The sequence below is a fragment of the Gobio gobio genome (assembly GCF_949357685.1).
Source record: "Gobio gobio genome assembly, chromosome: 11".
Taxonomy (NCBI): Eukaryota; Metazoa; Chordata; class Actinopteri; order Cypriniformes; family Gobionidae; genus Gobio; species Gobio gobio.
In genome coordinates, this window is record NC_137104.1 from 8,936,430 (window position 1) to 8,951,629 (window position 15,200).

General features: G+C 35.1%; 1 protein-coding gene across 1 annotated transcript in view; it reads right to left on the minus strand.

Moving 5' to 3' along the window:
* The window catches only part of ppp1r9a (protein phosphatase 1, regulatory subunit 9A), a gene marked incomplete at its 5' end in the record, with an annotated part of 81,302 nt that overhangs the window by 32,561 nt on the left and 33,541 nt on the right, over positions 1-15,200 (minus strand). Inside the window, 2 exons of the mRNA XM_079829735.1 lie at positions 3,505-3,657; positions 11,743-11,878. Of these exons, the coding sequence (XP_079685861.1) occupies positions 3,505-3,657; positions 11,743-11,878 (289 nt within the window). The remainder of the gene's footprint in view (positions 1-3,504; positions 3,658-11,742; positions 11,879-15,200) is intronic.

The window sequence follows — 15,200 nt, forward strand, 5'->3', positions numbered from 1 at the left end:
TGAAGCAGAGCAGGACTGAGTGTTGTGGGAGCTGAAAAAGGCCGCTGGAGCGATTGTTAATAAGATGAACGCAACACACACCTCATGAGCAGCGGGACTTTTATTATGCCACATTCGCCAGCACCATTTCCACTTTTCAGGTCATGAGTATGAGGTAACGTAGCTCTGTTTATCATATTAGACACATCTGAGTGTATTGAAAATTATGTTATGATGTTACTCTGTGTGTTCGCTTGGCAGCTGCTATGACACTTGTTCACACTGCGGTGAGAGTAAAGCGTTTCTGCAAAATAAAACAAACCGGAAACCGAGGGGAACGCAGATATGATGTCATCGACAGGCGACTCCCTCACACGTCCCGGTTCCTTGGTTAAATAGTTGGAAAAAAATAGTTGGAAACATTTGGGATATTGTGAGTACTCAACTGAACAAAATATATAACACTGGCCTAGTAGTTTTTGGATATTTTACTGAAAAAATTGTACATAGTGCACTTTAACTTGTTTTTGCTCACCAGCCACTGTGGCTAGTGGTTTTTCAAAGTTACTAGCCACTCAGCATTTTCACTGGCCAAAATTGTGTTGCTGGGAAATTTGTTGTTGGCTTTATGTAAATGAGCACTGTACACACCCAAATCAAGTCTACATGAAATGTATAACATGACAGGTCATCAAATAGCTCTGATAAGGTTGTGTGTAAAGCTCCTTAATCTAGACAGAGAAACACTAACAGTTTCTTGCCTGAAATAAATGACTTTTTGGTTTAAATATAGTGTTGTAGTACTCGAGACCGGTCTTGGTCTCGAGACTGGTCTTAAGATAATTTTTTGAAGGTCTTGGTCTTGTCTCGGTCACGACTGCATTTCTGCATTTCTTGTCTTGGTCTCAGACTGAAAGGACTCTGGATTTTATCTCAAGACCAGTCAAGAACACAACTGCAAGGATATCACTAAATTGCCGGTGCATTGTCTGATTTAACATCATTAATGTGATTTGATGTAAAACTTTCCGCTTAAAATACAATCAATAACTTCTTTGTAATGTGATTTCTGTGTTACTGTGCTGCCGGGTTCAAAATCAAAGCAGCATTGTCTCAAAAAATGCACAAAATTAATATAAATGCCCACAAAATTCTGAGATTTAGTTTTTTATATAACAGAATATAATTAAGCAATATCGCAAGAGCAAGAGAGCTGTTTTCATGAATATAAGTGTCATTGCAAATTATATTGATTTATAAAAACATTCAATAAACAAGCAGTTCATATTAAATGACAAATTTTAAACTGTCTTTGCTAATTCGGCAACGTTTCGTTATTAAATGAATCAGCTGCTTTGAACAAATCGGTTGAATAAATGATTCTGTGCCTGTAAATATTTTAATGTTAAATTAATCTGAACATTATTTATTCAGGTGTAATTGTACCAATTCAGATGCAACTTCTGTGCCATGAATTTTATTGTTAGTGATTTGATTGGTAACAGCGCTATAGTGTCTTACTATTCTAATTGTATTTATTCATTAAATATAAGACATTTCTCAGACAGTAGATATGGATCTTTTAGATGAATTTAAGGAGTGCTGGTCTGGTCTGGTCTTGGTCTTGGTCTTGACTCGGTCTCAACCCCACAAAGTCTTGGTCTTGTTTTGGTCTCGGCACACACTGGTCTTGGTCTCGGTTTAGGTGGTCTTGACTACAAAACTATTTAAATATAATTTACTCTCAAGCTATATTCTCATCAGTGTTTTATCAGCTATGACATTTAAATCTAGCATATTTTGTGTATTAAAAACCAACAATCTAAAAGGTGTGCATCATACCCGACACCTAGATTAGCACTTTACAGTTGGTTTTATGACTGTAAGTCATTCTCTTCAAATGCCATTGAACTTAGAAATGTGTATACCAATGTCGTATGTAACTTTAGAGATGGTCCCTGAATTTGCGAATATCGAATGTCCAACGCCAAGCCAACTTTATGCCAGTCACATCAGATGCGCTATGGTTCTGCTGTGATCTTTGTTTGAAACTATTTTCGCTGCCGAAATAGAACAAAAACAGCCAATCACTGTATGATGAATGAATCTGCTGAGTACATCGCACGTACATCTCTGCTTTGCTGATAATGATGAGAGTGCAGTGAGAGTGAGAGCGCGCTCTGAACAAACCTCTGGGCATTTCAGCAATGACTAATCTGAACACCCCTGATTATTAGACATTGCATTCATAAACTCAACAGAATCACATGATTATAACAGATGCCTTTTGAGAAGAACACAATCAAATTCAGGGGGGCGGGTGTTAATGTTAAGCCCTATGTACACTACCGTTTAAAAGTTTGGGGTCAGTTATTATTATTATTATATTGTGAAATATTATTACAATTTAAAATGACTGTAGTTTATTTCAATATATTTTAAAATGTAATTTATTCTTGTGATGCAAAGCTGAATTTTCAGCATCATAACTCCAGTCTTCAGTGTCACATGATCCTTCAGAAATCATTCTAACATGCTGATTTGCTGAAACATTTCTGATTATTATCAGTGTTGAACAGTTGTGCTCCTTGATATGATTTATGTGGAAACCTGATGAACCAAGTATTTATTTGAAATAGAAATCTTTTGTAACATTATAAATGTCTATACTGTCACTTTTGATCAATTTAATGCATCCTTGCTTAATAAAAATAACATATATTATTTTATTTTTTAAATGTACTGATCCCAAACTTTTGAACGGTATTTTATATGTGTAATAGAAACTATTATCTAACATAAAAATAAACTTGAAATGAAAACTAGTTACATATCGAATGTCTATTTCTTTAATTTAATTTTTTTATTTATTAAAAAACCCATAAAATTGGTTATTTTAATCTTTATTTGCAAAAATAGCACACCTCAAATAAATAAATAAATAAAACAGCTGACGTAATATTTAGTTTGACCTTTTGACATTTTCTAAAGAATATAGGCCTGTTCACACCGGGACGATTTTCGTGTGCATTTATTGCCGATGTTTAACGCCTTGTGACTAAACAAAGGGCGCCAATGTGAGTGTGCACACCGACGCGTAAAACGCCAAGCGTAAAAGCGTCACTCGGGTTCGTTTTTTTATTTTGACGCGCCGCGTTAAAAACTAGCCGATCAATGAGATCCGCGCTTTTGTTCACGTGCCTGGAGCTGCTGAAGTGACAGTAAAACACGACTTGGTGGTGCTCAAGCACAAAACAGTCTTGCCGAGCACACATTGATACGACGAAGAAGTAGTAAGTAGACAAAGAAGAAAATGAGCTGATAATGCTGCCTGCCAGTTAGCAAAAAGTGTGTGAATGGTTTTGGCCATAGAAAAAATATGTCTATGGTTTTGGCAAGCACGTAAATCGTCACGAAAAACGCATAAGTGCACGCGATATTCGTCCCGGTGTGTACAGGCCTTAAGTCCTTCATTTCATTGATCAATTGTATATAAAAAAAATGATGTATGCATTCTTGGTTTACCTCCCGAAACTTCTGATAAAGTTTGGTGGCATCCAATTCTGATGGCGAGATGATGTCCTCATTTTCGGGTAAATCGAAAACCTCAATGGCCACATCCTTGTCCCTTCCCGTCTCTCCCGCCTCCTCCTCCTCATCCGTGGCGTACTCCCCTGTCTGAGCACAGGCACAGGAATAAACATCCGCACTGCATTTACTACAGCAATCAATGTGGAAGGTTCCTATCTTATTCAGGGATTTTAAAATTCCATACTCTTCCAAACTCATATATCCAATTTTTTTCAGACCATATTTAAAGAAGTGGTTCATAAAGTATTATTTTCAGCATTACATTTGGTATATACAGTTATATGTAAATATTTGTATTTTCTCATTGGTTTTCCCAAAGTGATAACATGCGCTTACATGATGAGAAGAACCTAAAACCTAAATGTGGTTTGGTGTTGCACGTTCACCAAACGGCAAAGTAGAGTCTGATTTAGATGATCAGGTATTTTGCTGGTTTGAATGGCACACGCACATTCGTTTAGTGAAGTTCAAAAGAGACTCGCTTATAGTAAAGACAAACAGCTTTGCGTATTGAAAATGTGCACCTTGAATTAATTCTTAATTCAGATTTAATTAAATCACTAAATGCTCACCAAACATTTGCCATGAAAACACTCTGCTTGTATCTTAATTTTATATTTTAGATAACTGAATAGAGGTAATAGTCTGGAAACAACTGATAGCCTAAAAAACCTAGTTTTGATTTTATACTAACTGGTATGCTTAGCCAATGGAAACATAGACTTTACCTCAATTTGTGAGGCTCATTGATTTGTGCTATTACATTTTTAAGCGAAATATGAGAAAAATCCCACAAACTTTTAAAGGGGGGGGGGGGTCTAAAGCTATTTCATGCATTCTGATTTATTTACAATGTTAAAGAGTTGGATTCTCATGCTAAACATGGCCAAAAAAAAAAGAGTTGGACGTATGATGCCGTATTTCTGAGCCAAATACACTCCTTCAGGATTCGAACAAGTTTCGGAACGTTTTTTTTCGAGTATGGCCCTGTATGACATCATAAAGGGCGGAATGATCAACAATGATCAACAACGTCAACAATGATCTTCGTTCGGTTACAGAAGCCGTCGACAGCGCTGTAATTTTGTTTCTAGACCACGAAATCAACAATGTCACTAAAGAAGTGTGTTTCTGGTTGTGAGGGAAAGATAACCTTGTTCAGCTTTAAAAAAAAAACCTAGTGTAAAGGGAACAGTGGATGCAGTTTGATTTTTCCGGAGAAGCAACGGAGTTCTGCAAGTGTGTTTGATTGTTCCCGGTCACAAGTCGAAACTGCAGGCGGTGAGTTAAACTGCATCAAATGTGCATCAAATGTGTGTTTTGTTGGCAATCGGCGCGTAAGTGCATATAATGTCAACAACAAGAATTTATAGTGAATCGAAAGTTATCCAGGGATAATGCTATTATGTATTGTGCGTGTGTGCTCGTGTCTCTTTAGCTCCTCCCACTGCACGCCTGCACTAGCTCGGCTGTTTTTGGAAAGAATCGCTACAGCGTATCTGTCTTTTATAAATATGATAAAACTAAAAACTCTTCTGAGATATGAAGGATGTAATACTACTCTATACTCAAGATTAACATGAGATTGACATAAACTGTGTTATGTACCCTTTAAGGAGGGACCCAAACAATATCATACTCTTTTGACTTGAGCTAGCCCTGTAAATAACTACCTAAAAGTTGAGATTTTTTAATTGAAGTCTCTTATACTCAACTACACTGCATTTATTTGATCACAAATACAGTAAAAAAAACAGTACACCGCAAAAAATGCTTTTCTTACTTATTATTTTTGTCTTGTTTTCAGTCCAAATATCTAAAAAATCTTACATTAAGAAGCATTTACTAGACAAGCAAAAGTTTTTGTCTTGTTTTGGGGGAAAATAACTCAAAATTAAGAGAATTTTTGCTTAAAATAAGCTAAATAATCTGCCAATGGGGTAAGCAAAATAATCTTCTTTTCTGTTTGAATTAAGATTATTTTTCTTACCCCATTGGCAGATTATTTAGCTAATTTTAAGCAAAAACTCACTTAATTTTGAGTTATGTCCCCCCAAAACAAGACAATTTTTTTTATTTGGCAAGTAAATGCTTCTTGTTTTGAGAATTTTTTGATGTTTGGACCAGAAACAAGACAAAAATACTAAGTAAGAAAAGCATTTTTTGCAGTGTACACTTTTGAAATATTACAATTTAAAATAACTTTCAATTTTAATATATTTTAAAATTTGAATTTAAAATTTTCAATTAAAATATTTTGAATTTTGAGCATCATTACTCCAGTCTTCAATGTCACATGATCCTTCAGAAATCATTCTGATATGATGATTCGCTGCTCAAGAAACATTTATGATTATTATTATCAACGTTAAAAAACAGTCGTGCTGCGTAATATTTCTGTGGAAACTGATCTTTTTTTCTAGGATTTTTTGATGAATAGAAAGTTCAATAGAATAGAACAGAATTCATTTGAAATAGAAATCTTTTGAAATATTATAAGTGCCTTCACTGTCATTTTTGACCAATTTAATGTATCCTTGTTGAATAAAAGTATCAATTTCGTAAAAAAATAAATAAAAAAAAGTACTGACCCCAAACATTTCAATATGAGTTTTGGTCTGTTATCTTTTCAAAATAAAAACAAGTCATGCATCTATTTCTCCTGCTTGCGTCTGCCATGGTTATTTTAGGTGGATGGATGTGCAGACACACATGGACAGGTCGGTTCTGCTCGGCTGGGGCTCGTATCTGGTTGCAGGGCAGGGCTGTTCCCTGGGAGGCCTCCTTTCCACATCAAATTATTCTGCCTGGCAAGAGGCCATATGTAACCCTGTCCTACTGTACTGCTTTAACCTGAGTGGTCTCATTTGTGTCTCATCTGTGTCTCTCCCTCTCATCACCTCACACACGTTATATGTTAATTGAGAGGATATGGAGAGCAGCACACACACAGACATCATCCATATCATCAGCGTGATATTACCTCTCAGAAATTGTCAAGGCAAAGGTCAAATTAGCTCATTCTGGAGTGTCACATTCAATTAGTTTATGTGTCACCAACCTTTTAACACACTGGTGGTTACCGTACAGCACATGTTTGAGGAAACTAATTGCACAAAGGTCATATACAGCGACATAGAAAGTACTTAAGCCACAGTTCAAATGTATGATTATCACTGTATTAGATGACAAAATATCAAAACAATATTTATGTTACAGTAAAATATATCTATACTATTTTGTCTAAAAAATTTAAAGTAACAATAAACAGTTTGAATTTATTAGTGTTTTGAAAGATGAACTTTTTAGTGATCTGTAGAACAGAAAACTAAGGTAATCTAAATGTAATGAAAGAGGATTGGAAATATCACCTCATATATTGCATATATATTTTATTATTTTATATATATTTTATAATTATATTAGTGCTGGGGGAAAATTAATCATGATTAATCGCATCCAAAATGAAAGTTTGTGTTTACATAATATATATGTGTGTACTACTGTGTATAATTATTATGTATATATAAATATTAGTGCTGGCCATCGATTAAAAAAATTAACTAATTAATCAATTTTTTTTCTGTAATTAATCGCGATTAATCGCAAGTTTTTAATATTTTAAGTTTTTAATATTTTGATATTGTAATAATTTCAGTTACTCTCCAAATTAATGTATAAACAATTTAAAGACAGCATATTTTAAATATGTGTTGTATTGTCATGTTTTTATGAATGAAGGCCAGTATCACTGATACTAAAGTCTCTATGAAACATTAATGACGTTACATTACAGTATAACTGAAAGCTCCCAATTTCAACATTTATTAGGCTTTAAAAAAACAACTTTTAATTTAAGTGAACTTAAAACAATCTTTACATAAACCCATTATAATAAATGTTATATTTACCCATGGCCTTCCCTGTTATACATATACAGAAATGTAATAGTTATCAAACACCTAAAAAGAAAAATAAAAGATAAATGAAATATAGATTAATCATCATTAAAGCTACAATTTTCTCTGTTCCCGTTGTTCTTTGATGAACATTAATGACAGGCATCATCAGTGCTACTGTCACTTTAAGAACAGCCACAGCCGAACATGACGCGGATCTGACGCGCTGTCTCGGGCATCTCATTTCCTCACAACTCTTTAAGTTAATTTAAGACGTTATTTAACTAATTTAAGACTCCTAATATGAGAATACTCAAAATCCTCTGTGTTGTTGTTATTGTTTGTTCAAGAGCAAAAGAGAACTCGATGTGAGCAGGAAAATGACGCGAGTCTGTCTATGCGTCGAGTGTGTGTGTGTGTGTGTGTGTGTCAGAGTGTCCCTTGATTAGCTGACATGAGACGCAGCCATACAGACAGGACACTGACACACACACACACAGGACATTGACATACAGCGCGTTCTCTTGTGTCTTGTCGCGCTTAGAAGCATTTACATGAATAGGAGCGTGAGCATGTAAAGCTAAGCAAAATGGATATAAAAACGAACGCTGCGTTATTTGCGTTAAATATTTTGAATGCGTTAAGCTGAAAAAATTATTTGCCCGCGTTAACGCGTTAATTTGCCCAGCCCTAATAAATACATACAAATACATGTATATATATAAGAAATATTTGCTGTATATATAATTTATCTTATATATAAATATAATTTTTTTATAAAAATATAAAACTTTTCTTAAATATATACATGCATGTGTGTGTATTTATATATACATAATAATTATACACAGTACACACACATATATTATGTAAACACAAACTTTTATTTTGGATGCGATTAAACACGATACATTTTCGCCCAGCACTAAATTATATATAATAAACCACTGTGGCTAGTGTTTTTCCAAAGTTACAAGCCACTTAGCATTTTCACTGGCCACAATTTTGACATCGATACCATGGGGAAAAACTGTCATTTAGATATTTTTAATATTATCTGTGAAATCACAGATTCTGCAAGTGGTTCACATACTTTTTCTTGTAAATTAGGCTGCTTTCACTTTAAGACCTGACGCACGGATCCATTATAATGTTACACATGCGTTTTCTTTCTCAACTGTTTACGTTCTCTTAAAACATAAATGACTTTGTTTACGTGAATACTCGCCAAGACTGTATTTTTGACATTATTTTGTGTGTATTTGACTGTTTTAGCGCAATAAGCAGCGAAAGATAACTCAATTTAGTACTGAGAGGCGGATTTATGTGCGTGCTCTTTGGTTGTGAGCACAAAATCTGCAGGAATGAGTCAAATAATGCGCAATACGTGCCATCCCACGCTGAAATTCAAGCCCTGTACCACCAACAATATTAATCCTTAGCAAATGAAACGAGTGAGTGAGGGGAGGCAAGTTTGTGTGTCAAGGTTACAAAAGGTCTAGCATCATTTGGTTTGATATTTTATAATGCGGTGAAATTCATATATTTATAAGTGTGGCTGACATTAGGGTGACCAAACGTCCTGTTTTCCCAGGACATGTCCTGTTTTCAAGTCCTGTCCTGGCCCTAATATAACACTTTTCTGTCCATACAGAGGGGGCATACTTTAAATGTATTGAAATTAATAAGGAATCTTTGAGTAAACTTTGAGTATCATCTGAGTATCTCATTGCCAAGCAGAGTGTCCTGGTTGTCGGTAATCAAAATATGGTCACCCTAGCTGAGATGTCACCGTATGCCTGTTCTGATTCTACTAACCTTTCCGAGCCTTTCTTGGACGTCCTTATAACCACTAAATCCTGCTGGACCCTGCTGTTTTAAGGCCCTTTACTGCTGGCAGGCAGCATGTGAATGGTTTGGCAGCTGCTAATCCACAACACAGCAAGATTTCAGGCATGTTCACACCATTCTGCCTCATTGAACACACCAGCCCTTAAACCTTCATTTTGGAGGCCTCTCTTGCATGACACTGATATGACGCATTCAGACATTCACATGTGCTGACGCTCAAGCACACACATGGCACATTCGCAAGAACAAACACCCACACGCAAACATGCTAATCTTTAGCAAGGACTGCTACATTCATTACAATTCCTTACGGGCAGCTTGTCTGCCGGGAGAAGCCGCCTGTGCCAGAATTATAAAACAGCGCTGATCGCACAGCTATTTCAAGAGCGCAGCCTGGCCTGCATCCGAGCCAGCAGAGGAGGAACAAATAAAACCATGCGCGTGCATAAGGACATCAGCTAAATTTATAATGTGAGATTTTGATGCAATCTGATGGAGAACTCAACGCACATCTATCCATCAGTCACAATGCTAAATTAGATTCTCCCTGACAAATAATGGGAGGCATTAAAAATTTGCTCTTGCATTAGTACACGCGAGTCTTGCATCATTCTGCACCGCACAAGAGCCTATAATGCTAAATTGTCCGTGTCCTCCAAATCACAAGGTAGAAATTGCTTTGCCTGGTCTACTGATGTAATTATCTCTGAATCGTAGCGGGCGATTAATTCAACGCTTTCTTAAGTCAGTCATCAGAGGTTTCGTGTGGAATCCCACTGGCGTGACAGTACCGCATGCATTATGGAAATGCACCTATCCTTCAAAAATAGATGGCAGCACAGTCACAGACGTGACAACAGACCTTTTGTCTGAAAAGCCAGGCCGCTCCCCGATCCACTAATGAGAAGTGAGCAATAACTGCTCAGTGACTAGTAATATAACAAACCCCATCAACTCTCCATGGAGCAGAAAGCTGCCCCTGTGGGTGTTTTCCATGAGAAGCCCTCACCTAAACACTGTAACATTGTGGAAATCTCTAGAGGAGAAGCAGGAGAGGCCATTTGTGCTTCATTTAAATCTCATGCCAATGACATCCGAAGAATAAATGTATAATAATACATATGCCAAAATATAAGGGGAACTGTATATTTTTATGTATTAACATTGATTTACTGTATGAAATAAAATATTATCATATTATACATTTTCAAAATTAAATAATTGTTTGTTTGTTGCACTAAAGCCAAATAAATGTATTAAATATTTTCAGGAAAATACTCACTTTGTATTAATTTTACAGTTTATCTTTTTTTTCTACACAAGGAAGGAGGGATTCATATTTAATAATAATAATAATAATAATAATAATAATAATAATAATAATAATAATAATTAATTCATTAATAATAACAAAAAATATTATTTGTTATCGCCTTCCTTGGGCTAAAGAAAATCAATAGATAAAGATTATTTCAATTAACGATTAACAGCATGAATTCCAATGACATCCAAATAATAAATATATAATAATAAATATGCCAAAATATATGGGGAACTGTATATTTGTATCTGTATTAACATTGATTTTACTGAATGAAAAAAAATCATATCAATTTTAAAAATTAAATAATTGTCTATCTGTTGCCCTAAAGCCAAAGTATGTATTAAATATGTGTTAAATATTAATATTAAACATATTAATATTATAAATATTAAATATAATATTAAATATTATAAATATTAAAAATGTATTAAATATTTTCAGGAAAATATTCACTTTGTATTCATTTTATAGTTTATCTTTTTTTTCTACCCAAGGAAAGAAAGATGAAAATGTATTAATAATAATAATTATTATTATTATCTCTTTCCTTTGGCTAAAAAAATCAATAGAATAAAATAATTTCAATTAAAAAAACTGGAATGAAACAGCAATATCACCAATTTAGTAAATGTTTTGTTTGGTAAGTATATATATATATATAATTTTTTTTTAAATTTTTTTTTTCCTTTCAACAGGAAGATTTAATTAGATGGAGCAATGAGATGATATGTTTTGGCAGCATTACAGGCTCAATATTAATTTCAAATTATTTTGAGAAGGAATTATCTGTCCTGCTGCAAATTTAGAAAAATATGGTCAAATGTAGGATATTGTGAGAAAAAATATACAATAGATCTCTTGATAAAATAGAACTGTGCAACGCAACAGTCCATAGTATTAGTTTTAGGATGTCATTTGATTATATAGTGCATATGTCATCCTGCTGCATTTTGATGTGACAAATTGTAACAGGTTGAGGCTTGTAGCATGGCCAAATCGTGGATAATAGATTTGAACCTGCTCCAACTGGCTCTGGATGGTTGATTAACCTGTGCAGACAGATGCTGACATGCTCAGACAAGCCTGTTCTGTGCTCACCTCGTCATCATCAGCATCGTATTGGGCGTACTGTTGCTCCATCATCTCTCTCTGACGTCTCTCCTGCTCCAGAGTCTGACTGATGAGCTGAGCCACCTCGCTCTGCTGTCCCGGACGCTCTCGGCCAATCACAAACCTGCACAGACACACCAACTGCCAATATAATAAAATATAGAGAGTGCAATAACTGCTTTATAGCGAGAACTATAAAGAGAAACATATTAGCGTCCACACCAGCGAACAATATCGTTCTGTTCATACTAAGCGCGTGCTTGTCTGCCAGTTTAAAAGCTTGAGCTCGTTACAGCAAGATGGATTCTGATTGGTCAATGTTTTTTATCATTCATCAGCTGGAAAAAAGGTCTGAAAGTTATTCGAAAAATGTCGTTCTCAGTGCCGTTATCTTTATAGCTGTGATGTGAACAAGCGGCAACCTCCCCCAGTTTCTCTTGAAGCCAATACGGAAGTGACTTAAACTGCAATTCAGTGACTGGCCACTAGGGACAGGCTCCAGAAGGGAGAAAATATCATTGAGCCCCATGTTAAAATGCCCAACTTTACAGCAGAAAAAAACATGTTTACAGCCTGGTACAAATTGTGGTTTTGGTCTATACGGCTAATTTTGCCCTTCATGACGACTGTGAGGGGGGTGAATTTTTTTTATAACTCAATCGTTTACATTATATAAAGCCTGAAAGTTCTGCATACTTAAGGGCGTGGCCACTTTGAGTGACAGGTGGATTGCCGTATATGTCTGCTGTCTGTTAGTCATAACGTCACCTCAGCTCCAGCCACGTCCCGCCTCTTTGCCCATTTTCTGTTATCTGGGAGTGACGCTCTGCCAGGATGACAACGGCCGAGTTTGAGGCTTCAAAAAAAACTCTTTTCAGAAACCTATGAGTGACGTCACGGACACTACGTCCATATTTTTTTACAGTCTATGGATGTGAACTATTCTTTAATATTGAGAACGATTTTTGAGAACTATATCTTTATCGTTATCTTCATAGAGGGTATGCATTGACGTCGCTTTCCTGCCGGAACACGCCCCTCAGCCGGACTGAGTGCCAGAAGAGCAGCTGCATGACTGGAGTTAATAGGGGAAACTGCGAAAACGTGAGTAAAATAAACGATTATAAGTTTATATTAAAGGTTGGACTCTATATAGTGTCCCTTACAACTTACTAAAGATCCAGTGATCCGTGGATATTGACATGCAGCCAGGATCGTGTTTCCTGACATTTATTTTATTTTCATAAAATTTGCCTGTGAACGCTTTATATAAATACAATACAGTATAGGTCTAAATCTGGGTGAGCACTTATATCAGTGTTATATAGCTATCGTCTATTTCGTCCACCCCTAAAACTTGTATAGTTTTGTAAGTGTTTATTTAAATAAATCAAAATAGGCAGAATATACAATGGTAAATATTTACTTGATGAGTTGTCAATACAATATATAACAATACAATTTACTGACAAAGTCCAGTTTTTTCTGTGAATTGCATCCAACCATTTGCTTTTTTCTGTAGCCAGTCTGTAAAAATATAGGGGAGCGCGGGGCACAGCCTAACATGGGGTTAGTTGTAACACGCATGTTTTAACCCTTTCCACACATGCCTGAATGATGAAACTTAGTGTATTTACTAGTTTTCATATCAACATTATTTAGAGAAAAAATAGCGCCGAAATTAAAAAATCTCTGGAAGATATCACTGAACATTTATTTAACCATAGCAAAAGTAAATTTCTTACTTAAGTTTAGTTTTCATCTCTGTTTTTTGTGTTTATTTAAAATAAGACAAATCCGATATTATTTTTATCTTATATCTGTTATTTAACAGTTGAGATCGTTCTTTAATGCTTATATAACCAACAGAGGACACAAGCCGCGATTTAAATCCCAGTTGCACAGATGTGTTGGGGTGCGTTGTAACACTGCGTTACAATGAGCACCTATTAGAAATATGCCATTATATTCTATACTTTTATGAATTATTTTGAGAAACCATGAGAAAAGGGTGAATAATGACTGAGAGTTAATGTTCAGAAATTAGTAATTATTATTATGTTTTTAACTATGCTGTATAGCTGTGTTTAGCGATGTGTTTGTTGTCAAACTCAAAAATGAGTATATTTTTAATGATTAAAAAATGCCATTATTTTATTTTAAAAAGTTAACAATTGTATTTTGTTGACAACAAAATTTAGTTTGTCTTGGATTTTTTTTGATTATATCAGGTAACATTTTAAGCTGTCATTTGGTCATGTTACAATGTACCCCACCTGTGGGGCATGTTGTCACATTTCACTTCCATTCTTTCGGGGTAAATCAAGAAAAAAGTATACACTGTATTAATGAAACAAAACCACATAATTTTACTAGACATGTGTGCAATTAATGTGGGATACAATAAATACTCTGAACCCCAAGTGGATTTACACAAACTGAGAAAGTCAAAAAGCATTAGGTTGTGCCCCGCTCTCCCCCTACCTCAGATTTCTTGTCAAATCTGTTTGTACAGTCAATCTCAAAGCTCTTTCCCATTTTAGATGTGTTTTGTGTTTCCAATGCTGCCTCTCAGTATTTTTGCCACTCAATGGGTGTAACCGCAGCGACTCCAGCCGATGATGACGTCACGCATATACCCTCTATAGTTATCACTCTTGGTGTGAACAGGCCTTTATAAGCCATGAACCAACCATCTACAAGGTGAATCATAGCATTACAATCTTTGATTTGAAGCAAAAAAGTATTTGAAAATTGGACAAAAATCCAAGACTTGCACTTAATGATTTTAGTGAGGGAAAGAACTACAATCCCATGAAGCATTGCGAACAACATAATCAAATTAAAATGTAAAATTGTGAAAAAAAAAACATTTAAAAAGGTTGATTATATCTATAGAAACAATGTATTTTAAGTTGCTTTTTTAAAGCGATTTGCTTGTTTTGACTCTGATTGGTGGAATTTTATGTACAGCATCATGGGTAATGTAGTTCTCACCACAAATTCCACAGTTAAAAACGGCAATTGTAAAAATAAGTAACAGGTTCAACAAAAGCATATACTATCAATCATCAACCTCGTAGCTCACAGTAGGGCTGTCTAAGAAGGTTATCATTCAAATCCATTTTTACTTCCGGAACCCGACTGTTGAACTCAAACTATAAAAGATCATGGCTATTGATTTCAAATGGAGACAAAGAAAAGAATAGATTTTACATAAATGAGATGGGTATAAAAATGAAGAAAGGGAAAATTTAGTGTTATTCAATGAAAATAAAGAAAGGTGCAAAACCTTTTTTTTCTCAGTGAAGCTCTTTTCTTGCATTGTCTGCTTTCAAGCAGACATTTTTGTTCTCACTTCACTGACGGATTGTATCTTTTATAATACACCCTATAAATCAATGAAGGTGGCGGGAAGCACTTCTTGCCATGTCAGTGTGATAAAT